The sequence below is a fragment of the Salvia hispanica genome, chromosome 1 (genome assembly GCF_023119035.1).
Source record: "Salvia hispanica cultivar TCC Black 2014 chromosome 1, UniMelb_Shisp_WGS_1.0, whole genome shotgun sequence".
Lineage (NCBI taxonomy): Eukaryota > Viridiplantae > Streptophyta > Magnoliopsida > Lamiales > Lamiaceae > Salvia > Salvia hispanica.
In genome coordinates this window covers 4063267-4090928 of record NC_062965.1, presented here as the reverse complement: position 1 = coordinate 4090928, position 27662 = coordinate 4063267, and the positions used below count along the sequence as shown (strand labels likewise).

At 36.4% G+C, this 27662-nt stretch overlaps 4 protein-coding genes and 1 pseudogene across 7 annotated transcripts; 3 read left to right on the top strand and 2 right to left on the bottom strand.

The window, feature by feature from the left end:
• Positions 1-2022: 2022 nt before the first annotated feature.
• Positions 2023-3636, top strand: LOC125201325 (1-aminocyclopropane-1-carboxylate oxidase homolog 3-like). Its single transcript, XM_048099387.1, has 3 exons — positions 2023-2601; positions 2808-3129; positions 3214-3636. The coding sequence occupies exons 1-3, from the start codon at positions 2087-2089 to the stop codon at positions 3463-3465; spliced, it is 1089 nt and encodes a 362-aa protein (XP_047955344.1). The 5' UTR covers positions 2023-2086; the 3' UTR covers positions 3466-3636.
• Positions 3637-3735: 99 nt separating this feature from the next.
• Positions 3736-5672, bottom strand: LOC125201326 (1-aminocyclopropane-1-carboxylate oxidase homolog 1-like). Its single transcript, XM_048099388.1, has 3 exons — positions 4885-5672; positions 4335-4656; positions 3736-4244 (listed from the first exon to the last, which is right to left on the bottom strand). The coding sequence occupies exons 1-3, from the start codon at positions 5388-5390 to the stop codon at positions 3996-3998; spliced, it is 1077 nt and encodes a 358-aa protein (XP_047955345.1). The 5' UTR covers positions 5391-5672; the 3' UTR covers positions 3736-3995.
• Positions 5673-8470: 2798 nt separating this feature from the next.
• On the top strand, positions 8471-13406 carry LOC125201994 (annotated as a pseudogene).
• A 2042-nt stretch (positions 13407-15448) lies between these two features.
• On the top strand, positions 15449-19816 carry LOC125219502 (putative E3 ubiquitin-protein ligase XBAT35). Of its 4 annotated transcripts, none has more exons than XM_048121515.1 (12): positions 15449-15560; positions 15728-15820; positions 16560-16674; positions 17293-17373; positions 17480-17568; positions 17680-17771; positions 17951-18032; positions 18328-18430; positions 18512-18565; positions 18639-18724; positions 18844-19517; positions 19643-19816. In XM_048121515.1, the coding sequence occupies exons 3-11, from the start codon at positions 16602-16604 to the stop codon at positions 19489-19491; spliced, it is 1308 nt and encodes a 435-aa protein (XP_047977472.1). In that variant the 5' UTR covers positions 15449-15560; positions 15728-15820; positions 16560-16601; the 3' UTR covers positions 19492-19517; positions 19643-19816. The 4 variants fall into 4 exon arrangements, with proteins under 4 accessions (XP_047977472.1, XP_047977456.1, XP_047977449.1 ...); XM_048121507.1 differs by lacking the exon at positions 15449-15560 and adding an exon at positions 15572-15590; XM_048121499.1 differs by having other exon boundaries at positions 15496-15820; positions 18850-19517.
• A 73-nt stretch (positions 19817-19889) lies between these two features.
• Positions 19890-27450, bottom strand: LOC125185231 (phosphate transporter PHO1-like). Its single transcript, XM_048081736.1, has 15 exons — positions 27032-27450; positions 25921-26010; positions 25286-25526; positions 24399-24418; positions 23593-23658; positions 22949-23020; positions 22618-22747; positions 22396-22516; positions 22063-22312; positions 21326-21430; positions 21195-21239; positions 20928-21080; positions 20552-20830; positions 20325-20461; positions 19890-20241 (listed from the first exon to the last, which is right to left on the bottom strand). Exons 1-15 carry the CDS (start codon positions 27269-27271, stop codon positions 20151-20153), a joined length of 2040 nt encoding a protein of 679 aa, XP_047937693.1. The 5' UTR covers positions 27272-27450; the 3' UTR covers positions 19890-20150.
• Positions 27451-27662: the final 212 nt, after the last annotated feature.

Genomic DNA, 27662 nt, shown 5'->3' with positions numbered 1-27662 from the left:
ATAGCCATTATTTTCAAATTTTTAATTTTTTTTATGATTCTAATTATGCATTTTTTTAATTTTTTTTAGGATTTTAATTATGTGTTTTTTATTTTTTTAGGATTTTAAATTGTAATTTTATTTTATTTAATTAAGCTTGTTTTTATTAATTGGATTTGTTGAAAATAAAATTAAAAAATGAAATTGAATGAATTGTTAAGAGATGAGATGATTAAGAGATGGAGGGATGCAAGTGTTGTCTCTTAATTAAGAGATGAGATGAAAAGTATAGTGGGGCCCATGAATAGTGAAGAGATGAGATGTTTAAGAGATGGATAAGAGATAGCGCTGTGGATGGCCTAACCATCAATTTCTTAAATCTTGTATCCAAACGAAACGCATCAACCAACTTGGAACAAATGGACTGTTATTTTGCCAAAGTGAAATATCTCAAATTTTCCAGGCTATTTTGTTGAACTTATCAGTGTCAAAATTCATTAATGGGCTAAAAATGTGATTAATTGACGTTTGAACTAAGTATGACACGGGTTTTTAGGAATTGGTGGAATGTGTAATTAATGAAGTGAGAGGTGGAGTGTGTAATAAATGAAGTGAGTTGGTGAAGTGAGATGATGGAGTGTGTAATAAATGAAGTGAGATGATGGAGTGTGTAATAAATTAAGTGAGTTGGTGGGTCCCTTTTTTACTTTTTGGTTTTTTATTTTTGTTTTGATTTATTTTAATGTAGATAATAACATTTGAGTGTAATTTTAGTGAATAATGGGGTAAAATTTTATGTGCAAATATGGTAAATTCTAAATATTACTCCAAATATGGGACGGACTTTTATGGCAAAATGTTACTACAAATCTGAGACGGAGAGAGTATTTAAAAGAGTCAAATGATAACGTAAATCAGCGGGACTAGCAAATCATTTTTAGTGGGATGAAGTGAATATTATTCCTAGACAATTACATACTTCTATCGTTTCTTGTTAATAGATGTATTCTTTTCGGCACATAGTTTAAGAATATGTATTAAGTGGATAGTGTATAAAGTAAGAAAAAATAAAGTAACAGTGATGAAGAGAGAATAAAGTAAGTGAGATTTTGCCAAAAATAGAAATGACTTAATCAATTGAAAACTTTTCAAAATGAAAAAATGACTCAATTAACATGGAACAGAGGGAATATCATATTTGCCGGTGAAACTAAAGTCCGTTTCCCATACTCTAACGTGCCAATATGATTTTTTTTTATATAGCAACACCGTTATTAACTAGTCATTTCACTTTATTAAACAAATTCAAGACTTATATTGTGACATTGGAGTACAACTCTTGAGACGTTTCCAATAAGTTGAAGCTTCGAATTATCCGAGAATAAATGAATAACTATTATTGATCTTCTTTAATACTCATTCCGTCCCGCAAGAATATACACTCTTTCTTTTTTATTTCGTCCCGCAAGAGTATGCATTTTCTAATTATGGAACTCTTTTCCCTCTAATGAGATGTGACCCATTCTACACTAACAATACTTTATTTACTTTTCTCTTTCTTACTTTACCAATAATGCATTAAAATCTGTGCCGAAGTTAAAGGCATATTCTTTGAAGACGGTGGGAGTATATAAGAAAAAGAAATTTCAAGAAACATTATTGGACATAAAATATTTTCATCTCTGATTACCATTCTCGGCAATTCTATATTAAGGAAGAAGAATTGAGTTCATTTATGTAAGCAATTTGTTAACATTCATAGTTCGACTCCATACTTGAAAGAAGAAAAGTGTTTTGGATAAGTGAAATATAGAGTGTTCTAGTAAGAAAAAATTGTAGTACTAGTATAGATAAGTTTGGAGAGTATTGGGGAATAAAAAATAAAAAAATTGGAAATAAATCCATTGGATAATGATATAATTTAAATTTTGTAATGAATTTATGTATAAATAATGTATGCTATCTTAAAAGAGCGGGAAAGTGGGCCCCGAATTGAAATGTGCATGAATGAGATGATCAGTTTCAGCTTATCTTCTTCTGCCATACCTTCTTCAGCAATATAATTATAACCCCATAGCCATACATAGGTATCAATTTCCAATCAAATATGGCGAGCTCAATCTACAACACCAGGGAAGCTCAAGTAAAAGCCTTCGATAATGCCAAAACCGGCGTTAAAGGTTTAATCGATAGCGGCATAACTCAAGTTCCTAAAATCTTCATAAATCCCCAAATCGATCCACAACAAACACCGATCACCTCAGACAATGCGCAATTGGAGTTCCCATTCATTGACCTAGATGGCGTCGGCGATGATCCGATCAAGCGCAAGGCCGTGGTCGACGCCGCTCGCGTTGCTTCGGAAACGTGGGGATTCTTCCAGGTGATCAACCATGGGATTCCGGAGGCTGTATTGGAGGAAATGATCGGTGGTGTGCGCCGCTTCTTCGGTCTGGATGATGAAGAGCGGAAGAAGTGGTATACGAGGGATGCGAATGCGAGGTTTATTTACAACAGCAATTTTGATTTGCATCGATCGCCGGCGGCTGGTTGGAGAGACACTGTTTTCTGTGAAATGGCTCCGTATCTTCCTCAACCGGACCAATTGCCCTCTGTTTGCAGGTAATTTGTCAATTGATTGTTGCAGATTTTCTATAATTGGTTTAATTTAATGGTGGTGGTGATGATTGATGATGAAATTTAGTGTTGTTTGTAGTCTATGTATGGTGTTTGGATGACTTTTTTGGTGTGAATTTGAAAATAGTGAAGTGAAATTTCTGCTACTCTGCAACAAGGTTGAATAGTTGAGTGTGGATGGATTTATGTAGGGATATAATGGTTGAATACACAAAACAAGTGATGAAGCTAGGAAGAAGTTTGTTTCAAATATTATCCGAGGCACTCGGTCTCAAGGCCGATCACCTTGTAGACATGAAATGCGCGGATGGGATGGCTATGTTGATGCATTACTACCCAGAATGCCCTCAGCCGGAGCTAACCCTAGGCACGCCCAAGCACGCTGACAGCGACTTCCTAACGGTGCTGCTGACCGACCAAATACGAGGCCTGCAAGTGCTCTACCAGAACCAGTGGGCTGATGTGCCCCTTGTGCCAGGAGCTCTTGTGGTAAATATTGGTGATCTTCTTCAGGTAGTTAAGTTAACCATATTTTTTCCTCCACAATGTATAAATGTAGAGTTATTGATTTATACTCCATTTTCTTGCTTGCTGCAGCTTGTGACAAATGACAGGTTTGTGAGTGCTGACCACAGAGTATTGGTGAATAGCTCGAGCTCTAGAGTTGCAGTTGCGTGTTTCTTCAGAAACGATGCTATTAGGTCCACGGAGCTCTACAGGCCGATTGAAGAGCTCGTGTCTGAAGATGATCCACCGAGATATAGGGCAACTACTCTGGATGAGTATATTACCCACTACATCTTCAAGAGGCAGCATGGAGCTTCTGCTTTGTCACATTTTCGAGTTTGAACTTGATTTACCCCATTTTGATGGGGTTGGAGAAGGTGGAAATGTTATGAAGACAAGGTAGAGTTCATTCTTAGTAATGGTTTATCAATATATTGATATTGATGAGCATTGTGCTAATATTTGTAGGTTTCAATCTATCTTTACAGTTTATGCTAAATCAATCTGTATACATATTATAAGTGTCAATTTTTTAATAATGTCAGTTGTATACCTATTTCAGCTTATCATTTGGCATACTATGACATCATAAAACTAATAAATCAATAAATATGGAGTCCTGATCTGAATTTAAATTACAAACACTAACAAAATTACAAGTATACAAATATGGGTTTGAACCAACTATTAACACCTCACCAAAGTTTTTCTGCTTTTTGTGGTAAACAAACTATTCTTCATTACAAGATATCCTCTTTATTCTGTCCAAGCAAGCAAGCCAGCCTGTCCAAACCATAGATTAACATGAAATCTACCTCATCTTCATTACATTTCCACCTTCTCCAACTCCATCACAATGCAGTAAATCAAGTTCAAACTCGAAAATGTGACAAAGCAGAAGTCCCATCCAGTCCCTTGGACCTGTAGTTGGAAGCATACTCTTCCACAGTAGTTGCCCTATATCTCGCCGGATTATCTTCCGATACCAGCTCTTCAATCGGCACATAGATCTCCGTGGACTTTTCAGTGTTGTTCATAAAACAGGCAACTGAAACTCTCGGACTCGAGCTATTCACTACCACTCTGTGCTCAGCACTAACAAATCTGTCATTTGATACAAGCTGCACCAACCAAGAAAATGTAAATAACATATTTCCATACAACTCTGCACATAAGCATTTTGGAGAAGAAAAAATGGTTAACTTAACTACCTGAAGAAAATCACCAATATTTACCACAAGAGCTCCTGGCACAAAGGGCACATCAACCCACTGGCTCTGGTGGAGCACTTGCAGGCCTCGTACTTGGTCGGTCAGAAGCACCGTTAGGAAGTCGCTGTCAGCGTGCTTGCTCGCGCCTAGTGTTAGCTCGGGCTGAGGGCATTCCGGGTAGTAATGCAGCAACATGATAAGCCCTTCCGCGCATTTCATGTCAAGAAGGTGATTGGCCTTGAGACCGAGTGCCTCGGATAATATTTGCAACAAACTTCTTCCTAGCTTCATCACTTGTTTTGTGTATTCAATCATTATATCACTGCATAAATCCACACAAAACTATTCAACACAATATCTAGCTTGATATAAATTTCCAATTCATTTCCCTAAAAATATGTCATTGTTTTAAATTCACATCAAAAAGCTAATCAGTCCTCAAAACCATACAGAGACTACACAATAACACTGAATTACATCATCAATCATCACCACCACCATTAAATTAAACCAATTATTGGAAATCTGCAACAATCAATGGACAAATTACCTGCAAACAGAGGGCAATTGCTCGGGTCGAGGAAGATCCGGAGCCATTTCACAGTAAACAGTGTCTCTCCAATTAGCCGACGGCGCGCTATACAGATCAAAATTGGTGTTGTAAACAACCCTCGCTTTCAAATCCCTAGTATACCACGTCTTCTTCTCTTCATCGTCTTGACCGAAGAAACGGCGCGCGCCGTCGATCATATCCTCCAATACAGCCTCCGGAATCCCATGGTTGATCACTTGGAAAAATCCCCACGTCTCGGAAGCTTCGCGAACAGCATCGACGACGGCCTCGTGCTTGATCGGATCATCGGCGACGCCACCTAGGTCAATCAATGGGAACTCCAATTGCGCGTTGGCTGAGGGGATGGGTGTTTGTTGTGGTTCAGTTTGGGGGTTTATGAAGAATTTAGGAACTGTGGTTATGCCGCTTTCGAGTAAGCCTTTAACGCCGGTTTTGGCATCATCGAAAGCTTTTACTTCAGTTTCCCGGCTGTAGCAGTCCATATTTGATTCGAAATTGATACCTATGGCTACGGGAGATAAGATTTGAATTTATTTAGGTGCTGTGATCAGTGGAGATAGTGATCATGTGGTTATTAGCTACTCCGTGTTAAAACAAATGTATGCATGCAGCTCTGACTTTGTTGTTCACCGTTTGAATGGAATTCCCAAAATTTTGTGGAAAAATTGTAGATGTAAGTTTCGTCGAAACAGAAGATTGAAAAAGAACCAAAATGAGAGGGAAAATTTCTTCAAAACCAACTCTATCTAGACGTACTAACTAGAAAATCTCTTTGTTCTCTCTCCTTAATAATATACTCCCTCCGTCCCATATTAGGAGTCACTCTTTGACCGGACACGTATTTTAAGAAATGTAAAGAAAAGTTGGTTGAAAAAGTTAGTGGAATGTGGAACCCATATTTTTATATTGGTTTTATAATAAAATATGAGTGAATTGAGTTAGTGGAATGTGAGACCTACTTACTATTTATGGTAAAAATAAAGTGTGACTCTTAATTGGGGACGGATTGAAATGAAAAAGTGTGATTCTTAATGGGGACGGAGGGAGTACATTCAACTAGTTTTTATTCTTTATTTATTTCACCCGCCAACATTTTTAAAGCATGTCATTCAAGAACGTGGATATCTTGAATGCTAGGAATACCACTTAATTTATCACAAAATTTATAATAAATTTTGTGGTCCTCTTTTCATTATTTTTTCGGCAAAATATGTGATAATGTGAAAAGGAATATTTAATTCTCTCTTTATGAGATGGGATGGCGCATTAAAAGTCGGCTGACATTTCGATGAGATAATTGCAAACTTTATGATTTATACTATAATTTAGTTTTTGAAAAGCAAAATAGATCAGAATTTGACTATTTTTCATGATATATTTGCAATTTTTCATAAAATATGAAGTAAGTGAAAAAAAGAATAAAGCAAGATAAAAAATAAAATAGATAATTAAGCATAAAGCAAAATATATAAAAGAGAAAACAAAGTACTTGATTTTTGCTATTAAAAAATGAGACAATCAGAATAATTTAAAATGAAATACGACTCCATGGAACGTAAAGAAAGAAAGAGGGTGTCTCGCTTCTGACACGCAACTTCCATTAAGTTGTGGACTTGAAAAATAACTCAACATTTTTTTTTACTTAAAAATTTCTCGTCTTCAAATTTTTAGGATTATATATTCCACAAATATTGCAATATACTGTATATATTTGTGGCTCATGGTATAGGTCTGGGAATTTCCATTATCATGAAGCAATATATCTAGTCTGGAGTTGTATGTGAGTATTTAATAAAGTAATTGATAGAACTTCGTTCTATCGGGATTGAGCATACCGTTTGTAACAAGAACAAAAAGAAGATAAACCTAGTTGAAGTGCTAGGTTTCAAAACCAAGAATGAGAATATAAGTTAATTCATATTTCTCAATGTCTTTGATACTAAATTGATCTCCTATATATAGGAGAAAATACTCAAAATTAGATTACATGAATAATTGATGAAATAATAGAAGATATGGAATATCTTAGATTGATATGCTAATCATTCTATCTTCCCTCCTGTGCGGCTGATTTGGCTCTAGGTTTTGCTTCCTTGATGGGTTGGGCTTGTGAAGACTTCGGGCTGCCGCTGCAAGGGCCGGCATAGAGCTACGGATGGCTGCACGCTGATAGACTTGTATCAGAGTCCAAGTCCCTATCAGTAATACACGTTGAAACTCTGCAGCAAAGTGAATAATACAAGGAGGATGATACACCTCATCATTTCATATATGATCTTACTGTTTTGGAAGATTTTTCTACTTGTGTTGAAGCCAGTTAGGAGAGTGTGTGCTCGCGTTGTGCTCATGTTCATGCGAAGTGAAATGGATGGGACCGACATCAACTTCGTCATGCCTGATAGATTGTACCGGTTTTATAGAAAATATTGACGGTTGTTCGTTAGAAGGAGACTGAGTCGAAATTTGTTGGAGGAGAATTGTCTTACCAATTAAGCTGCGATTCAAAGTTTCTTGTGTATATGTTTGTTTGTGTTGTTTTCCACTTGGTATGTGTACATGATGTGATTTTCATGTTTTATGTTGGGCTTTTTCCGAGAGCAATTTGAAAGAATTCAAAATTGACTCCAAATTTTAAGCTAGTTCATAAGATTGTATGAAGCATATGAAATGAGTAATTAGAGTTTGAATGGATTGAAGATAAATGTTAAATTAGATTTTGTTATTATAAGCATTAACCATTTTGTTAACTCACAAATAAAAACATTTCATTTTGAATAGGACAGAGGGAATATATTTTATACTTGCAACAAATAGATAATTCGAACATAAACAACAATAGAAAGATTGTTTTATTCATTTTCTTTTATTGCAAAATTTCAACCATAAATATTCAATTTCTCTCATAAATATTACACTTAACAATTGTAGACGCAAGAACAAGCGTATTTTCCTACTTGACCGATTGCTTCAAGGCATGAACCAAATCCACCATTGTAGGATTTATAGCACAACTCTCTGCATTTGGCAAGATCACAACCATTCCTATCTAATATCGTTTGACATCTCTTTTGGGCATCCACAAACTCAATTGCAACTGCAAAAAAATAAAATCAAGAAAATTAACAATGAAAATGTGGAAAATATGACCAACACAAAATAATTGCTTCATATTAAATATGAAGATTTAATTCTAATGTACCGTAACATTACAATCTTAATTACTACACAATGGTATTATTTGCATGGTTAGGTATTAGATTTGAAAACATACAAGGGATTTTTAATTAGTGAGTTTAATGATTAATGTTGCGTGTTTATTAACAGAAGGCTGTAAATAATCGGGTTGTGATTTCACAAATAAAGCGCGCCAAATTCGCATCTCAATTCCCTTTCGTAATCTCATCTTTCTCTCTCTCTCTGACCAAACTCAATTCGAAAAATTCTACAAACGAAATGAATTCCTTCAAAATCCTTGATTTCTGATGTTGAATTTTAGTGGCGCGCTACTGAATTTATTGGATCACTGTGAAAACCTGTCAAATTCAAGTCATCTCAACCAAACATAAACAATTTTCACGGTAGGTTGAACCGATTTCTAGGTATTTCATGATTATCTTCAGAGGAATAGTACATTCGCATCATCTATGAAGACGACACGGATGGTTGGGACGACAGATAGGTTAGTTCGGTGGATACGGCGAGATTTGGTTCAGATGGAATGGCAGATCCACCTAGCTTCGACATTGATCAGGTTGAATGGCAATCTATATCCTTCTTCGATGAATCATACTGCAATTTGATATTTTAGTATGCGTTTTTGAAATTGAGATTGTGTTTGTCTAAGGATTTTCGCACAGTTATCTATTAGTAAGTTGCTAAATTTGTTGATGCATTATTCGTTTGTATGTTTGTTGAGGGCTGCGCAGTTACTTTAGTTTTGCAGACTGGTGCAAATTTTTTGTTAGTCACTCGAAATCGAATTAGGAAGTAAACTATGAGATCACACATTTTTCATGATTCATATAATGAAAAATGCGAGAATAGAATTATTATGTACTCCCTCCGTCCCACTTTAGCAGTCTCGTTGACTTGGTTCAGTGTTTCTGATATTACTAAATACAAAGTGATTGGTTGGATGTTTATATCCTCATGCCATTTTATGTTTTCCTTGAAGGCACTCATTCTATTGAAGAAAGGAACACAATTAATCAAGTATAGCAGAAAAAGGAAGCCTAAATTTTGTGCATTCAGACTTTCTCCAGTAAGCAATTAGTATCACTTTTTTGTTGTTTTACCAATTGCCATAATTCTACAACTTCCATACAGTTTCTAGCTTTTTATTCTAAAATGACAAACTAGTTTTACTTGATCATCTATTTCTTATCTTTGGGAATTAAGTTGAGTGAGAAAATCCTTTGAATTTGTTTCCAGGATGAAGCAACATTAATATGGTACTCACATGGGTCAGAAAGGCAGCTAAAACTATCTTCTGTTTCAAGGATTATTCAAGGACAGAGAACTGTGAGTTGCTGTTTTCAGGATTAGGGAGTGTATATCTTGCTAATGAGTTATGATTATATTACCTCAACAAAATCATTTATTACAGGGAGACACTGATTAATTGAGAATGCTGTTTTTGATTGTCCTATATCTCAATATAGCCTGTTTTCAAAAGATTTTTGCGTCCGGAGAAGGAGTACTTGTCGTTTTCACTGATACATAGTAACGGCGAGAGATCTCTCGATTTGGTCAGGATTCTGTTTTTTCGTTTTTAACAATTGAAGTGGAAATTTATTGTTAAGACTCACCAGTTCCATCTCCTCCTTTGACAGATTTGCAAGGACAAAGTTGAGGCTGAAATCTGGATTGCTGGTCTGAAATCTTTAATATCAACTGGCCAATCGCGCAGTAGGCATACTAACAGCAATGCTAATGATGTAATTTGGTTAAAGCTCTTTTCCGTAGAGTTATATCGTTGTTGCCATCTTTTTTCAATATTTTCCAGAGAGCATTGTTATGTTCACTAATGTGCCATTGTTACTGTTCTGATTCACATGTGTGTTTTCAGTTGCATGGATTTGGAGCACTAGACTGCACACCGAGTGCTTCTCGCAGAGTGTCCACCGATTCGCGTGATAGTAGCGTCAGTTCTTCAAGCTCACATGTGGGTTTTGAATTTGCAAATATGCAAAGGACAAGTTGTGCAGATGGTTTCCGGGTAAGTGTCTCGAGTAATCCTGGTTGTTCAAGTCTGAGTTCTGGGCCGGATGACATAGAATCACTTGGTGATGTTTTTCTCTGGGGAGAGATCTGGTCGGATGGAGGGGACACGGATGGAACCGGAAAACCTGTTCCAGTAAAGGTTGATGTGCTAACACCGAAACCATTAGAAACAAATATAGTACTTGACGTGCACCAAATTGCTTGTGGTGTTCGTCATATCGCTCTAGTTACAAGACAGGGAGAGGTTTTCACTTGGGGTGAAGAATCCGGGGGTAGGCTGGGTCATGGTATCGAGAAGGACTTCAGTCGTCCTCGCCTAATAGAATTTTTGGCTGTTACAAATATTGATTACATTGCTTGTGGAGAGTTTCATACAGGTGCAATCTCTTCATCCGGTGATTTATACACCTGGGGCGATGGCACCCACAACGCGGGGCTTCTTGGTCATGGAAATGATGTTAGCCACTGGATTCCGAAAAGAGTTTCCGGACTCTTAGAAGGCCTTCAAGTTCTTTCAGTTGCGTGTGGTACCTGGCATTCAGCAGTGGCCACTTCTTCAGGAAAATTGTTTACATTTGGCGATGGAATGTTCGGAGCTTTAGGTCATGGTGATCGGAAAAGTGTTCCTTTCCCAAAAGAGGTTAACTCATTGAGTGGACTTAAAGCTATTGCTGTTTCCTGTGGTGTATGGCACACTGCTGCTATAATAGAAGTTGGTAATCAGTCTGGAGCAAATGTTTTGTCTAGGAAGTTATTCACCTGGGGCGATGGCGATAAATATCGATTAGGTCACGGAAACAAGGACGCCTATCTTTCCCCAACCTGTGTATCTGCCCTCGTTGATTACAACATCCAGCAGCTGGCATGTGGCCATAACATGACAATTGCCCTCACAACATCAGGCCATGTCTTCAGTATGGGTTCTAATGCATATGGTCAGTTGGGCAATCCTCAATCAGATGGAAAGGCGCCTTGTTTAGTACAAGACAGATTAGTAGGAGAGTTTGTCGAACAGATCTCCTGTGGCGCAGATCATGCTGTAGTCTTCACTACAAGAGGTGACGTATTTACTTGGGGACGAGGAGCCAATGGAAGACTAGGACATGGAGACACTGAAGATCGAAATGTTCCCACGTTGGTCGAAGCACTTAAAGACAAGCATGTGAGAAACATCTCATGTGGATCGAATTACACGACGAGTATATGCGTCCATAAGTGGGTGTCTGGAGTAGATCAGTCAATATGCACAGCTTGCAGGCAGGCTTTCGGTTTTACTAGAAAACGACGTAGCTGTTATAACTGTGGAATGGTGCATTGCCATAACTGCATTTCGAAGAAGGCGATGAGAGCAGCTCTTGCCCCTACACCCGGGAAACCTCACCGAGTGTGTGACTCTTGCTACATGAAACTTAAAAAGGCAGCAGAGACAGGCACTCCATCAACTGTTAATCACAAAGCATCTGCAACTCGTCGTTCTGGAGGCTTAAATTCTCGAATAAACCGAGAGAAAAAAAGGTCAAGAATTCTGCTCCCCTCAGCTATGGAGCCTGTTAGGTACCTGGAGGTCAAGTCTGGAGGTGGTAGATCGAAGGCTGATAGCTATTCCGTTGTTCGTGCATCCCAAGTTCCATCCAATGTGCAGCTGAGGGATGTTGCTTTCCCAAGTTCACTCAGTGCCCTTCAATATGCTCTAAAGCCTGTTAACATATCATCATCACAGCCTCAGCCACAATACCAGTCCAATTCAAGGCCTGCTTCCCCATACTCGAGAAGGCCCGGTACTCCACCTTCTTCTACTCCAGGATATTCTAAGGGTGTTATTGATTCTTTAAAGATGTCAAATGATATATTATCACAAGAGATAGCCAAATTGCAGAACCAAGTATGGCTCCTCATCCTTACAATGTTGATTGTCATACTTTGGCTTGTAATTTCTTCTAATATTGTTCGTTTCCATCACATATCCTCAGGCTAAGAATTTAAGACAAAACGGTGAAATTAAAGAAAAAGAAATCCACAAGTTAATGAAATCTGCAGACGATGCTACTCTATTGGCTGCAGAAAGATCTTTTAAATGTATCAGAGCATCGCAAGCCACCAAAACCATCACAGCTGAGGTACTCAATCTTTGCTGTTGATTGTCCATATTCACAGGAGATTTTTTTCATTTTTATACTATTTAACTTTTTGACTAATCCTTTCCAATTGCTAAACAAAATCAATACTGTGTGTGCGCGCGCACGCTCTGTTCACCCCTTGATGATTAGGTTTCAGATTTTTTACCTTTGCATACTTAGCATCATCCTTGTATTAATCGTGAGCATGTATAATCGTTCTTTTTGTTTTCCAGATGAAGGTGATTAGAAATAAGTTGCCCCCGGAGATATCTGAGGGTGGTTTTTTCCAAAACTTGCACGCTGAAATCGAGTCTCTTCTCGAGACAATACGTATGCTAGTATCTGAAGACAATTCTACTTTTCCAGCATTGCGCGGTTTATCAAAATCATTACATGTCACAGACCAATGAATTAGCTGTTTCTTCTGCTACTACGGCTGCACGTCATCACAGCTCAGAAAATGGCCCAGGGACTCCGAATATTGCTCAAATGGAGGGACAAAGGGAAGTTACTGAACAATTTGAACCAGGCGTCTACGTAACATTGATCCAACTTGCAAATGGGACCAAGATCTACAAGGGGGTTAGATTCAGGTATGTCACAGGCCAAAATCTATTTGTCCTACTATAGCAATCTACAAACTTTGATGATTTTCCTTGCTATGGATTATGTTTTCTTGCTAAGTCCCATTAACAGATCATCAAAGTTGTGAGATTTAGCTTTCTTGCACACATCAAAGTTGATGATTGTTCAATTCATGGAGAAAATTTTGGTGAAAATTCTGCAATAAACATGTGAAAGAAGACTGAAATTGTGTTGCTGCATTGTCCTTACATGTGAAAGAAGACTGAAATTGTGTTGCAGCATTGTTTCTTAACACTTGACATGGTATGAATTTCTCTATAGCAAGCGAAGATTCGCGGAGCAGCAGGCAGAAGGATGGTGGAAAGAAAACAAGGATAGGCTACTTAAGAAATACAGTCCTAATAGACGAACTAGGCCATCGTTGGAGGCTCTTCCAAATCCAACCTATCATGATAACCCGGAAGCGTAAGAAACAAACAAGGCGCCAAATCTTTCATAGTATATCGTTATGTTAGATTTTAGAGTGAATAGTCATAGTCTCATTCGTTGAAGCGTACTGATAGTAAAGGAGAGACTAAGGCCTCGTTTGGTAGCTATGTCATGTTTCGACTAGACATATATAATTTGTGATAGTTATCATAGTTTCAATTAGTTTATTTATCTTAATTGGGTGTTTGATAGTCTAAGATAATTATGAATTATTCTATTTAAGTGTTCGGTACAATAAGTTATAACTAAGGATAAAATTATGATGGTCAAAATTAACCTTACTAATTTAACTTAATAATTAAAGTACCCTTAAAGAATAATTGCTCTCTCCTTCTGCTCAATATACGCAAATTCCCAATATACCTCTCCAAATTTCCAATATAATAAAATCATCTCTCTTCTACAACTCAATCTCTCTCTCTATTGTTAATTGCTACGCATCTCTTTCTACAAATTCCTAATATACTCTCTCTCTCTATAGTCACCATCTTCCTTAACTCTATCTACTATACTTCTCCAAATTTTCAATATAATAAATCACCATCTTCCTCAATCTCTCTACTGTACTTCTCCAATTTCCAAATATCCCAAAATCACCATCTTCCTCAATCTCCTCTTCACGACCGACAATTCTCCATGGCGCCAACACCGCCGCCTTCCCTCTCCCTTCTCCCTCGTCTCCCTCTCTCTGAATCGCTCTCTCTCTCTCTCCCAATATCCCTCTTTTTTCCGGCGATCTGCGCCGCTGCTGGAACACATCGCCGTAACACCTCGGTTCGCGCCGCTTACCATCTCGCTCAGAACCCATCGCCTCTGGCCATCGTCTCCGTCACAGTGCGGTCCCGTTGCTTCGCCGCACGCGTCGGAAGTCCGTCTCTCTCTATTTTGGCATCGATCTACTTCTCCCCCAATTCCAAAGTTTAGATTTTTAATCCTGCTCAGATAAATCTTGAAGAATAATTGCAAAAAATTTAACCTTTTGATTTAGAAAGAGTCGCCGGAAAAGATATATGAACGGAATCGTCGAATTTCGTTCAGATTGGAAGATTGAGAGAATGAAAGAAGAGAATAGAAATTTTGAGAAGAGGAAAAATATGGAGGCACGTTTATATTTTTTTAAGGTTAGAAAAATTGATGGGTAAAAATGTATTTTACTAAAATTAACTAGGCATCCTGGCATGTAACACAGCAAAGTTGTGGTTTACATATATGGTTGAAACATGTGGGCTTTGTGCGGTCCGGATACAAGACACGGGCTATTTAGATAGGTAACATAATTACCAAACGCACAAATAAACTCAGATTACTGTCTTATCTTGTCGAAACATAGCTACTAAACGGCTCCTAATTGGTAAGAGGAGGTATAGCATACTTTATATTGATCTCCTTTTATTTCACATTTTCGATGTAGGATAATTCAGGTGTGAATATTTCATTGAATATATCTCGTGTAGTAAAACGAACATTTCTACTATCCATTTATGACTTTTCCTTTTCCTTTCTCGAGAAATATTTTTCAAATCTCTTTTTCTCTAACCCAAGAATATAAACATAGATATAGCTAGTCCTTCAATCAGATTTTTCAAATCAAGAAGTAAAAGAATACAAAAGTCAATAATGTGTGTTTTAGACTATGCTGACATAATTAATTTATAAAAGTAAAAATATTAAAGTCACAGCTAAAAGAGCATCTCAAACGGCGGATATCGTGGTAGGACGTCGCGGAAGTCCGCCATTGTGGAGCAAAAGGTCGGACACACCCGTCCCATTAGCCCATCGGATGTCCTCGGATATCCTCGCGACGTCCTACCTGACGTCCGCCATTGTGGAGGAGGTCGGAGGATTTTAATTTTTTTTTTTTTAAATACTCTATAAATACGGCTCTATATATACGGCTCGTTAAATTTCGTAAATTTGAAACGTATAAATTGAATAATTGTGATTTTATTTTCTTGCGGGAAGTCCTACATTGTGCAGTGGGATGGGAAGTACTAGTGACGTGGCAGGAGGTTTTTGTGAGAAGTCCTAATGGAAATTCGAGTGGGAAGGGCGCCACCGGATATGATCTGACAATAATATTTTAGTAGAGACTTAAAAATAATAATTATAATGTTAATGTTCGTGCCAAAGCAATTAAGGCAAAGTCCCTACTGCTCAACTAGCTTCGAGAAGGACTTGAATGAAAGCTTTCAATCCCGCGTTTAAACGTCAGCTTCCAAGAAATTATCGCAATTAAGAGTTAGCTCATCCAACTTTCTTCTCTCTTAAGTAATCCTTTGAAATTTCCATCTACTTTCGGTTTTGATCCCACTCTTCACAGTTCCACTGCAAACTGAATTTGTTGTTGTTATTCCGATTAGATTTTGGTATTCATCTTACCTTTTAACTGACTATATATGGGGCAGAGGCAATCAAAAGATGAATTACTATACCAGCAAGCAAATTCTGGAAATATTGAAGGCGTCAAAGCGCTCCACAGAGATGGTGCCGGCCTTGAGGTGATTTATCAGTGATTTCCCCCAATTTTCTGGATGTTATATTAGGAGAATTAGGTTTTTTGTTGTTAAAGTTTCAATTTTAGGTCATTATCATCTGTTACGCTGTAGGCTTGTGTGAAAAATGTTATTTTGTTTTATGATTTTTCTTTGGTAAATAAAATTGCGTTCTTCACTGAGTGGATGATATTTTGTACTCCCTCCGTTTCGCCATAGTTGAGGCGAAACTTTTCGGCATGGAGTTTTAGAAATGAATATTGAGTGTGTTAAATAAATAGATAAAAAAGTAAGAGAGGGGAAAAGGTAGAGAGAATAAAGTATAAAGTGAATAAAGTAGAGAGAATAAAGTAAGAGAGAGTAAAGTAAGAAAGAGAAAAAAGTTACCATATATAGAAATGACTCAACTATGAAGAAACTTCACGAAATGGAAAAATGACTCAACTATGACGAAACAGAGGGAGTAAATTACAGAGGTTTTCATTTTTGTACTGTTTTATTCTATCATTTGTACCAGAAACATTTATGCTGAGAATGTATTTGTTTGTAGATATGATGGTAGTTACTAGTATTTATCTCGGAGTATACTGTAATATGTTTATCGATGCGAGCATTCGTTCTATAAGAGGAGCACTAGATTTCTTTATAACCGTGTGTTTGATATTGTAAGGCATGGTATTGTGGAAAACATGTAAAATGGCTTGGGCTGGTTTGTCCATTGATTAAATGGTGATTGTGGTGGCAGTGGGTTGATAAAGAGGGGAAGACTCCACTCATTGCAGCTTGTATGAATCCACAGCTTTTTAATGTAGCCAAAACATTAATTGAGTTGGGTGCTAATGTGAATGCCTACCATCCAGGTATATTCCATAGTCCACACACCTGCAAATATCTATCACTTCATCTCCAATGCTTAATGTTTGTCTTGATTTTCAGTCTCTGTGTTTTCTCATACTTCTCCAAATGTACTACTCCTAGTTCATTTTTCAGGGGCAAGGATCTAGGATTAAGTTGTAAATAAATGGCAGGGTAAAGAGAGAATAAAATATTTGGGGTTCAGTTTTGAGATTAAGTGATATACACTCTTCACAGCTAGTAACCTATGAGTAATGGTTATCTTATGCATGGTTTTGAATGAGAGAAGGAAGCAAAAATTTTGTGTTCGACTCTAACTCTCCCACCATGTAATCTGTGCTGATTAACTCAAGGGGAATGACTTTACATTTCACCCGCTGCATTTACCTTTTATTAGGATAATGGAAACTTTTTGATATTATGCTCATTTACCTAGTTCCCCCTCAAACATCTTGTAATCCCTGCTCTTCTCTCTGATCCAATGATGTGCATGTCTTGAGTGTATTTATTAGCGCTGCTTCATTTTCCTTTATTTATATGTATGTATGTATGTATGTATGTATGTATTTGTTTTTTCGTATCTGGCTGTATTGCTCTTCCTAAGTTGTTTTTCCACTCTTAAGGTCCACATAATGGAACACCCCTGCATCATGCTGCAAAAAGAGGCCTCGAGCAGACTGTGAAGTTACTTCTTTCACATGGAGGTGTGTACATTTTGTTGTCTTCAATATTATTTGAGTTGCTAAAATTCTTTTCTTTCTTCCTGTGTCCTTTTCTTTAATCAATCCATACTATTATTGCTAATTTCAGCTAATGCACTGCAAATGAATGATTATGGCCAAACCCCTCTTGATCTTGCTAGAGCCAAGGGGCATGCTAGTGTTGTCAGAGCAATAGAGGTACCTTCTACCTGCTTAATACCATTTCTGCAGAGCTATTCACTCAAACACACACTGATATCGCCTTCTTAAGCAGGATTCAAATAATCTTAATCTTCTTATAATGTACAGGGGCATGTGTGCTTATTCTCTGGTTTTCTGCGGGAACTTTATGGACCTGGCTTTCTGGAACATCTGGCTCCACAGTTGCTTTCAAGAAAAATGTAGGTGCATGCTCATATTACAATCTAATGTGATTCTTTTCAATGAAATCTACTGAAAGAAACTAGTTTGCGGATGGTCCTTTTTGCAGAATGTTGCCCAGTTTTATTCTAGCCATGCAGATCAGTTACTTATTATGGCAATCTCATTGTTTTTACATTGATATATATTATACATGCAGATGGGTGGTTATTTTGCCTATTGGTTCCCGCAAACTGTACAAACCTTTCAAGTTGGAGCTCGTGATATACTCTGGTGTACAGGTTTCACATTTACTAAAATTTACTGATGCTGTAATCTTTTTAACGTCCATTAAAATTCTCAAAAAACGTCCCTGATGCATTCATTCATCTGCTTTAGATACTTGTAAACTTGTAATTTCCTCTTGCACACACCCAATCCAGCGAAATAGACACATGTAAAGTACACTAATCTGTTGAAGCTAATAATGAAGAAGGGTTTCCGTACTTCATGTTGAGCAAGATTTTTTTATATTATGTCAATCACAAAATATCTACAAATCTTCTGTTCCTCACTTTCTTCTACCTGTTTCATCAGGAAGGCCAACCACGTACAATTATTCCACTCTGGAAGGCCAATTTAGAGGAACCTAATTTTAACCAGCCTGATCCTGTGGCTGTATTATCTAATATTTCAAGAAGTAAGTTTGTGACTATATTAAATGTCTTACTATCAATTGAGCTATACTAGACACGTAATCAGCTTTAATCTTAATACGTAGTCCGGAAACACTGGAGGAGAAAGCGATCTATTAAGGCCTGCCAAATGCCGATATGTAAGCACACTGAATTTTAATCATTGTAACTACTCTCTTGGATGGGTCTCAGTCTTGCTTCCTGGCTTTGCAGATTCTCGTTTCAAACTTGCACCTTTACATGATAGTGAGAAACAGCAGCTGCAGCGCTTTTGTAATGCTTGCAAAGGAATTCCTCAGGTATTATTTTTTTATGCATTTTTACTTGGATAGGGGTTGTATTTGAATTTTGAGAAAGTAGACCAACTGCTGCTATTTCAAATTCCTCTCTTAATAATTCAATTTATTGGGTTTCAAAGAAACAGGTGAGGCATCCGTTTGTTCCTTTCAACAACCAAGTCCCTTCTGCTCCTACTGTTTCGATACCAACTTTTGAAGACGAAGAATTAGCTAGGGCAATAAATGCCTCCCTTGAGTCTTCCCCACATAAAATCCCACCAAACATGGATATGTATGTTGGATCTGTTACACACCCGTCCGCAAGTCCAGCCAACATTGTAAACAATTCCAATCACGCAAAGAGTTATGCTAGTGAGGCTTCTGCTAGCCACACGGCATATAGAAACAAATTTGGAGTTCAGGAAGCTGATCCATCTGGCAATCCTGCAACTCTGAATACTTATCCTGTCACTAGTCCAACAGCTCCCGTTGCACATCCAGCAGCTACAGATGATGGTCCAATATGGTATCCATCAAATGACATGAGCCCTGTCCACGCATCTTCTCCCTCTGAGGCATCCACCTCCCCAAGCAGTCAAGAAAATGGCGAAGATGCTTCACATTCATCTTGTACAATATGCCTGGATGCTCCGGTAGAGGGAGCTTGCATTCCATGTGGACACATGGCAGGATGCATGATGTGTTTGAATGAGATTAAGGGCAAGAACTGGGGTTGCCCTGTTTGCCGCACCAATATTGAGCAGGTGGTACGAATATACGCTGTCTAGTGCTACTACTAAAGAAGCCCGTGCTGGTAAGTTTCACATCATTCTGTACTTAAATGTTCTGTGATTTTGCTTCTTTATAGTTTCAAGTTTCATTTCTATTGTTTGCTTGCTGTAATGTTCGATTCTTATTTTCTGTATTTTTTTTTTGCAGAAAATGTGGTTCCCTTTTCCTGCATAAAGAGATGGTTTTTCCATGAGGTGGATATTCAACCTCTTCATAAGCATATGGTTTGTAAAATATTCCTTTTCAAAGCTGTTTAATATTCATGTGATGATACTCACTTTAACCTTAAGTATGTATAATATTTTAATATTTTTGCCTACATTACCATCTCTCTTCATTTTTCTAGACTTCAGCTATACTTTTTCTAGATTTTGAGAATGGAGACAAGTAATGCTTGGTGCAGTAAACTAATTTATTGGCAACTCAAATGATGAGATTACAAAGTCAAATGATGAGATTACAAAGTCATGAAGCAAAAAAATAGAAAGATACATTTATGCTGATATTTCCCCATAGGAAAAGTGCTCAATTTACATTGTGAAATATGATTTGAACAGATGTGGATTCCTTCATTCACAATCTCTTTAATCCATGAATCTTTTCAGTAGCTGCTTTAACATCTCTTTCCCTCAAACATATATACTTTTCTTCAACTTCACCCATCAGAATCCATCCCAGAGAATGGCAGAGGAACTGTCTTCACTGCTCTATACTTCCCAACATTGTTCAGATGCTCATTTTCCAATCTATGTAAATCAATCACACAAACCAAGTCAATATTTACAACAACATCATTAATTTCATCAAACAAAAGTGCTTCAATATTCACCTGTAGTAGTTCCAGTGGCCGCGCCGGATGACCTCCAGCGAAGCAAGCAGAAAGGCGATGAGACGCGACTCCAACACCCCGGGATTGTATTTCATCACAGCCTCCACCCATGCCACTCTCAAGACACAGTTCAATCCCTTCAAAAGAAAGAAACAAACACATTTTTCATATGCTTAGCAAAAAACTATATCATCATCATATGATGAAATCAGGTTCAAAGAACTCACAATGGATGCATAGTAAATGCTTCTATTCTTGAGCAATAGGTCATCTCTGAGCCATGGGTTCTTGGATTTGGCATTGAGAAGCCCCCAATCCTTGACAAAGTCCCAATAGAGTTGGTACAACGTAGCCACGACAGACGTCACCAAAACCACCAGCATCCACGCCTGCGTGGGCTGCCTGGCGTAGGTCAACCTTGCTCCGGCCGCCACCATCGCCGAGACATACTTGCCAAGGTTAGCAAGCTGCTCCACGTTATTCTCATCGAACCATCTCCTCGCGCACTGCATAATATCATAGTTAATAATAGTCCTGTTTTTCACTCTCCTATTTATTCATCTTCAACTAATAATACTCTAATATCGATCGATATATAGATACCTGCATAGCTCTCCAGTAGTAGGGAGCGAAGGAGATGACATAGGCGAGTTCTCTATACATCTTCCCGGACTTGCAAGTCTCGTAGCGATGAGTCTTGAAGCTTCCGGCTAGAAAATAGCATGCTGCTGATTCCATATGCCTCAACAACGGAATCTGTTTCCAAGAATGCATACATGCGCCATATTATAGACCGAACAAGAGAACTCATTCCAAAATACCAGTCTAATTTATAAAACCGGCATGGAACACTAGAGTTCGTAAATGTACCTGACTAGTGAGTTGATCAGCCATGAAAAAATCTACCATCAAAACCTACAAATATACATTTCAAAGAAAATTGAGAAGGAAATTCCATGGTAGTATAAAATGAAATGAAACTATTTTTCGTAGGAAGCAACCTTGTAAAAGGGGGAGCAGACTATGTTGCGGATGACTCGGATGAAGCAGAATCTGGTTGGGCGATAGAAGATATTCAATGGGCAGATCAGAAGCAAAACACAACTCTGAAATCATAAATACTTCAAGGTGTTAGTATTTTTGTCAAATATATGTGCACTCGCGAAGCCAGACATTTTATATTGAGTTCAAATTTCATATGTTGATATCTAAGTTTTCATGTTTCGATGTGAAATTTGAATGTACTATTGAAATGCTCTCGATAGTACCTTTATAATGGTATGTTGTATAGGAATATAAACTTCGACTGAAAAAAGGGAAAAAAAAAAAAAAAAAAAAAAAAAAAAAAAAAAAAAAAAAAAAAAAAAAAAAAAGAGTTTCGTGGCAACAATTTTCAAGCCATAATAGGTAACCAAAACCCAACGGTACGCCAACTACCATCAAGAGCTTTTCAACGATACCTTTGGATTTACATCGAACTCCAAAGAACGAGTTGTTAGCCAGTGAAATTTGGACTATGCCAATTTATAAAGAAAAATATATATTTTTATTACACTTATTTTTATACAACTAGTTCATTACTAATATTTTTAAAATTTTGTAATTAAAATGTTAATTTATGAAAATACCCCTGATAATTTTTCAAATTTGTTGGGAGGCCCGTGGGCCTCCAGACCTTAATATGACTTCGCTCGTGTATATATGTGATGCATGATTAGGGAGATAGAGAGATATATACCAGCAAGAGGATGCCGGGGATGATATCAACTTGTTGGGGTGAGAAGCCGGCCGCGAGCAGGATGAGGTGGACGACCATGGCGCCGACAACGGCGGTCATGAGAGAGGTGCATATGAGGAATGCATCTCTATATTTGAGGGCAGTGGAAGGCAGGAATTCAAATATGAAGTTGTAGTTTATTCTTGTTTTCTTCCACATCAACAAGTTGCATCCATACATGAACAAATGCAGGCTCACCAATGCAAACATGCTGCATTTCCAAATATATTTAATATCATTATTTCATCACGAATTTTATTAAAAAGTAATCATAGGAAAAAGATATGACCTGACCTAAAAATAGGGTAGACAGTCTCGATATAAGTCGCTTCTGTTCCAGCCGAGTACATACCGCTCAAATGAACCAGTATCGCGTAAACACTAAATAATGTCACAAATGTGCCCGTGAACAACCCTACACACATAAAAATCAATTGAAAAATTAGTGATATTAATAAAAGCAAGTTGAGAATAATTAAATTAGTGATTGATTGATATTTAATTAATTAATCTCACCAACAAAAAAGGTAACCATGTGTGAATCTTTCTGCTGTTGGGGTCTCAAAAATTTCATTGCTTTTTTTCTGTCACTGTTGGCAAAGTGCTGCGTGAATAAGGACTCCACTTCATCCATATTTCTCACCACCTTTGCTTTCCACAATGTAACATTCCATTAATCACTATTTTAATTTATTTCTTACTCACCTCTCACTTATCCCACTAACATAAATTAATTTACATATTTATATAAGTTAGTGGGATTTAATTATTGACTCAATTATGTGACATTATAATGGTTATTGGTCAAAATTAGAATAATTTAACCTAATTTAGTGATCATACGTACCTTATCAGAGCTAATGAAATGAGATCTTTTTACTACTTTGAGGTAGCTGGCTGAAGCTTGCTGATTGGTCACCTGATCAATATATATAAACAAATTAGAATAAAGAGAATTGTGGTAATTTAATTAATTTAATTTAATTTAGGTAGATTTCGAATGTCTTAATTTGTGTCCCACAATTATCATAATAATTAACAATACAGTTAGCACTAATCACTGGGATCAAAAAAACTTCTACTTCACAGCTTCTTTAGCAATGCTTATTTTGAAATCAAATAAAAGTCAAACTCAATTAGCAGAAATTTAACAAATTTTCAGAAATCGTAATTTTAGTAGTATAAAACTTAATATTAATCTTAAAATAAAGAGTAGAGGGATAACAAAGATAGAGAAATGAATTAGTCATAGGAATAAAAATCACTAATTTCTCAAATTTAACTAATGAAATAATACTCCTAATAATCTTAACAAAATTATAATTTTTACTTTGAATTACTAAAATGTTGATAGAAAACATAAAAAGTTTGGTGCCCAAATTAATGCTGAAAAATAGTTATAATCAATCCTGATTAATTAACAATCACAAAGTTAAACGGTTAACTAACAAGATCTAGAAATTAAAATTGAAGAAGAAGAAAAATGAATACCTTATCAAATTTCTTGAGGATCTTTGTGAAGGCGACCATATTCAGCGAACTGCATGCCACAGAATACTGAATTCGTTACAATAATTTCATGTGGAAAAAATGAAAAAATTAATTAAGAGGGTATTCTAATTTATATGGGTGTCTACATATAATAATGACACACTAATTCTTGAAATCTTCACATCTATATATAGTGACATTAATTTTCACACTCAATCCTACTTACTTTTCTTCAAACATTTATTACACGACTTCATGTTTTCTTCGTTTTGTTGGCATGAAACAAAGCATGAAAAAGCACACATTTCTTTCATTTTGAAGATGCAGTTATATTGGGGTGTGAAATATCATGTGTTTCTATCAAACAAAATTGGTTATTCATTTGTGCAAATAAAGTAGGAGGAGTATGTTAGGTCATGTTGCATACACACCTAGGCACACAAATGTACTATATAAGTAATATACTACTCCTATAATATGATATTCCAAACCCTGTGAAGTAAATTCTCGAACTCCAATGCGAATCTGAACTGCTACATTCAAACCCGAGCACAACCCGCATACAACACAAATATATTAGCAACACAATATAATATGAATTGACACAACACGATAACAACATTATAACAGCCCAAACATGATTCACATGATTCACATGATTAAAACTTGATATTACATGATAAAATCTAATTTTTCTGATAAAAATCTAATTCATTCAATCATGAAATTACACAAATAAATTGAATTTTTAAACCTAAATTACACAAATAAAACCAGATATCGTACGATTAAACAAATTTTTAAACCTGATTTACACGATTTAAACCTGATTTACATGAACCTAGAGAATAAAACTAAAAAATATTTTTTGAAAAGAAAAATTAAAAAATAATGTTATTTTCGAATGGGTAACCCTAACTCAAACAAACCCAATCCAAAATTTATGGGGTTCTTAACGGGTCAACACGATAAGACACCAATTTAATAAGACTTGACATGAACTCATTAATTCCATACACATGTATATTGGGTTTTCTATAGTATCAAAAACTAAGCCATATATAGTATAACCTAATTTGACCTTAATTAATAACCCATCCATTGTGCATGCTTTTATACATATATTAAGTGTGTTATTAATGCTCCCAATTTTTCAATATGGGGAATTAGTTTAATGTCAAAAAATAAAAATAAAAATGTACATTATAAAATTTGACACCATAATTAATGACTCCTTCATTGTGCATGCTTTTATATATTGCGTGTGCTATTGATACTCCCGATTTATAAAGAGTAATCTAATAATTCTTGAATTAATGATTTATCAACTACCAATATAAATTAGCACAAATTAACATTTATAACCAACTATTTACTGTCTCAACCTTTTAGCGTTCACAGGACTATAACTTAATGGACGCAACGCAACCATCATTATTTTTCTATAAAAAATTTAATACTTTACAATCTACTACAATATTAGATATATATGCTCCACATATTTCATTTTACAAGTTTTTAAACATTTCATCCCTAGACTTCTCTATTACAAAACAGTCGATTGCACCATTTAGTGTCCCCTTAGTCGTTAAAAACGCTTTATATTATTATATTTGATCGAAATAAATATACTACGCGATCTTTATATTTAAATTCATTTATCCATTCAGAAAAAGAGAAAGACCAAACTCACCTGATGAGTCCGAGTTTCGGCCCAAGGATGAGCCGGACCGGGAGAGAAGCCCCGATCCACCGCCGTTTTGGCCGCCAAAATTTTTGCGACGGCGGTCGGCGACGAGCCGCTTGAGGTCAAGCAAAATCTGGAGCTGTTTATTCAATATTCCCCCTCTTTCAAGAAACTCAGTCTCTTTGCTTTTGTAGAAATGATTCACCTTGTTAAGTTCTTCATCTAACATTTCGAAAAACACTTTAACCTGAAATTAATTACACGAAAAATTAGTTTTATTATTAGTACTATACATTAGTCAAAACTATATAATACATATATACATTTACCTTTACAGAATACTACCCAAATTGATCGATACCTTTTTCATACAATTTTCTGTCTTCCACTTTGACCAGCTATTAAGTTTACAATTTTATACTAATATTTTTTATAAAATAAAAATATATATTACGTCATGAACCTTAATTGACAGTATACAAATATCATATATATTTTAAATAATTATTTTGTGATTATAGTACTCCATAATGAAACACCTAGTAAGATACCAAAATGGATAGAGAATCGAAGTGAAAATGAGTTTAGCTAACAAATTAAATAATAATATTGACTAAATATATATAATTATAAATACATACCTCATGTTCTTCGGAAAATAGTTGATCAAGCTCAGTTTCATAAACCTCGTCTTCTTCTTCTCCGTCTCCGGTCGCAACTCTACTTTTGACCTAATATTACCGATTTCCAATTAGTCCAAAATCGAGTGGATTGATCCGATCGACATCCCTAATATATTAATTTCGGCGGCTTGAATCCTTTTATGTGGTTGTTATAATTGTTTCACTTTTTTAACGTTTTCTATCAATACGCATAGCGACAATAATAAACAGGTTTCCTGCTTTAACGCACAAGCAAAACAAAAACCGAAATTCAAAAGGCAACATTTTGTGATATCATATTTAGAAATGTATATCTCTTCAACCTTTTTCAACACAAACATCAGAACGAAAAACATGCATCCCACTTAGTTAAAATTCAATGGAAATTTACTAAATTAATAAAGAAACTTTTTTGTGAAAAGCAAAAGGTTGAATTATATACCAAAGGATGCCTTGATTTTTACGCATTATCTATTTTAAATATGGCAATAAAGAAAATTTATATCTCCACGCAAATATATATAACGAACTCTCATTTTCTGCATTTTTGTCGAGAAGATAGCTTCAAACCGCTAAAAAAGTAAGATTTCAATAATGTGTACATAAACACGGTGGCGGAGGCAGAAAATAAAATTGGTAGGTGCTCGACTGCTTTAATAATTTCCACGTATTTTTAAATAGGTTAATAGTTATTTAAATCATGAAGTTTCGTCATGGTCAATCCCATAACTTTTGAAATCAGAATATTAAATCACGAAGTTCAATTCTCATACAATTGCTCCATCCATGCACAAAGCGAAGTCTTTTGATGATTTTCAAAATGACGGGTTTCACTAAAACAAATTTCTTTTTCTTTTCTTATCCTAATGAAACAATGTTGTTTTCACCAAAAGACGTTGATTTGTATACAAACGGAATAAATGAGAAAAATTAAAACTTCGTGATTTAATATGACTGACGAGAATTTGACCTGACTTCATGATTTAAATGGCTATTAACCATATTTTTATACAAAAAAAGTTAGGGGGGCTTAAGCCCCTCCTTCCTCTTTACTGCGTCCGTCAGTGCGTGTGTGTGCATATATATATACCTGAATAATTTCACGGGCTTCGCCATGGGCGGTGTCGCCAGCCAGTTTTCGGGCCAGGGCTCGAACGGGGTCGAAAATGGAGCAGCCGAAGTCGTAGTTAGTGGCAGTGTTGGGGAGATGCTTTGGTTTTCTTGATAGTTTGATCTTCTTGACATGCTTTTTGAGCTGCCAGTAGTTGACGAACGCATCCTTCCATTCGGGAATGAGCTGAGCCTCGAGCTCCTTCGAGAACTTCACCATGTCGTCGACACGGCCGGGAAGGAGAGGGGGAGAGATGAAGGGAGAGTGGCAAGCTTGAGAATTGAGTTGAGGAATTGTATAAATAGGAAAAAGGGGGTGGTGTGTGGAGTGTTCTATGCTCTAAATTCTAAGTGTAGTAATTTATTTGAGATATATGCAAAGTGTTAAGATTTTTTTACAGTTTGTGAAGAGAAGAGAAGGAATTATAGTAGTTAAAGAAAAGGGTGGTTTGAGATTATTGAGATTATACACTTTAAAGTTTAATGGCCATATCTCCGTTTTCTTTGAGTGTGGGGAAGTAGTTCTATGTAGCATTCCACGTAACTTTCTTTGTCGCATTCTTGTTTTGTGGGATTCTGTTACGGGAAAGTAATCTGATTTCTAGGTTTTA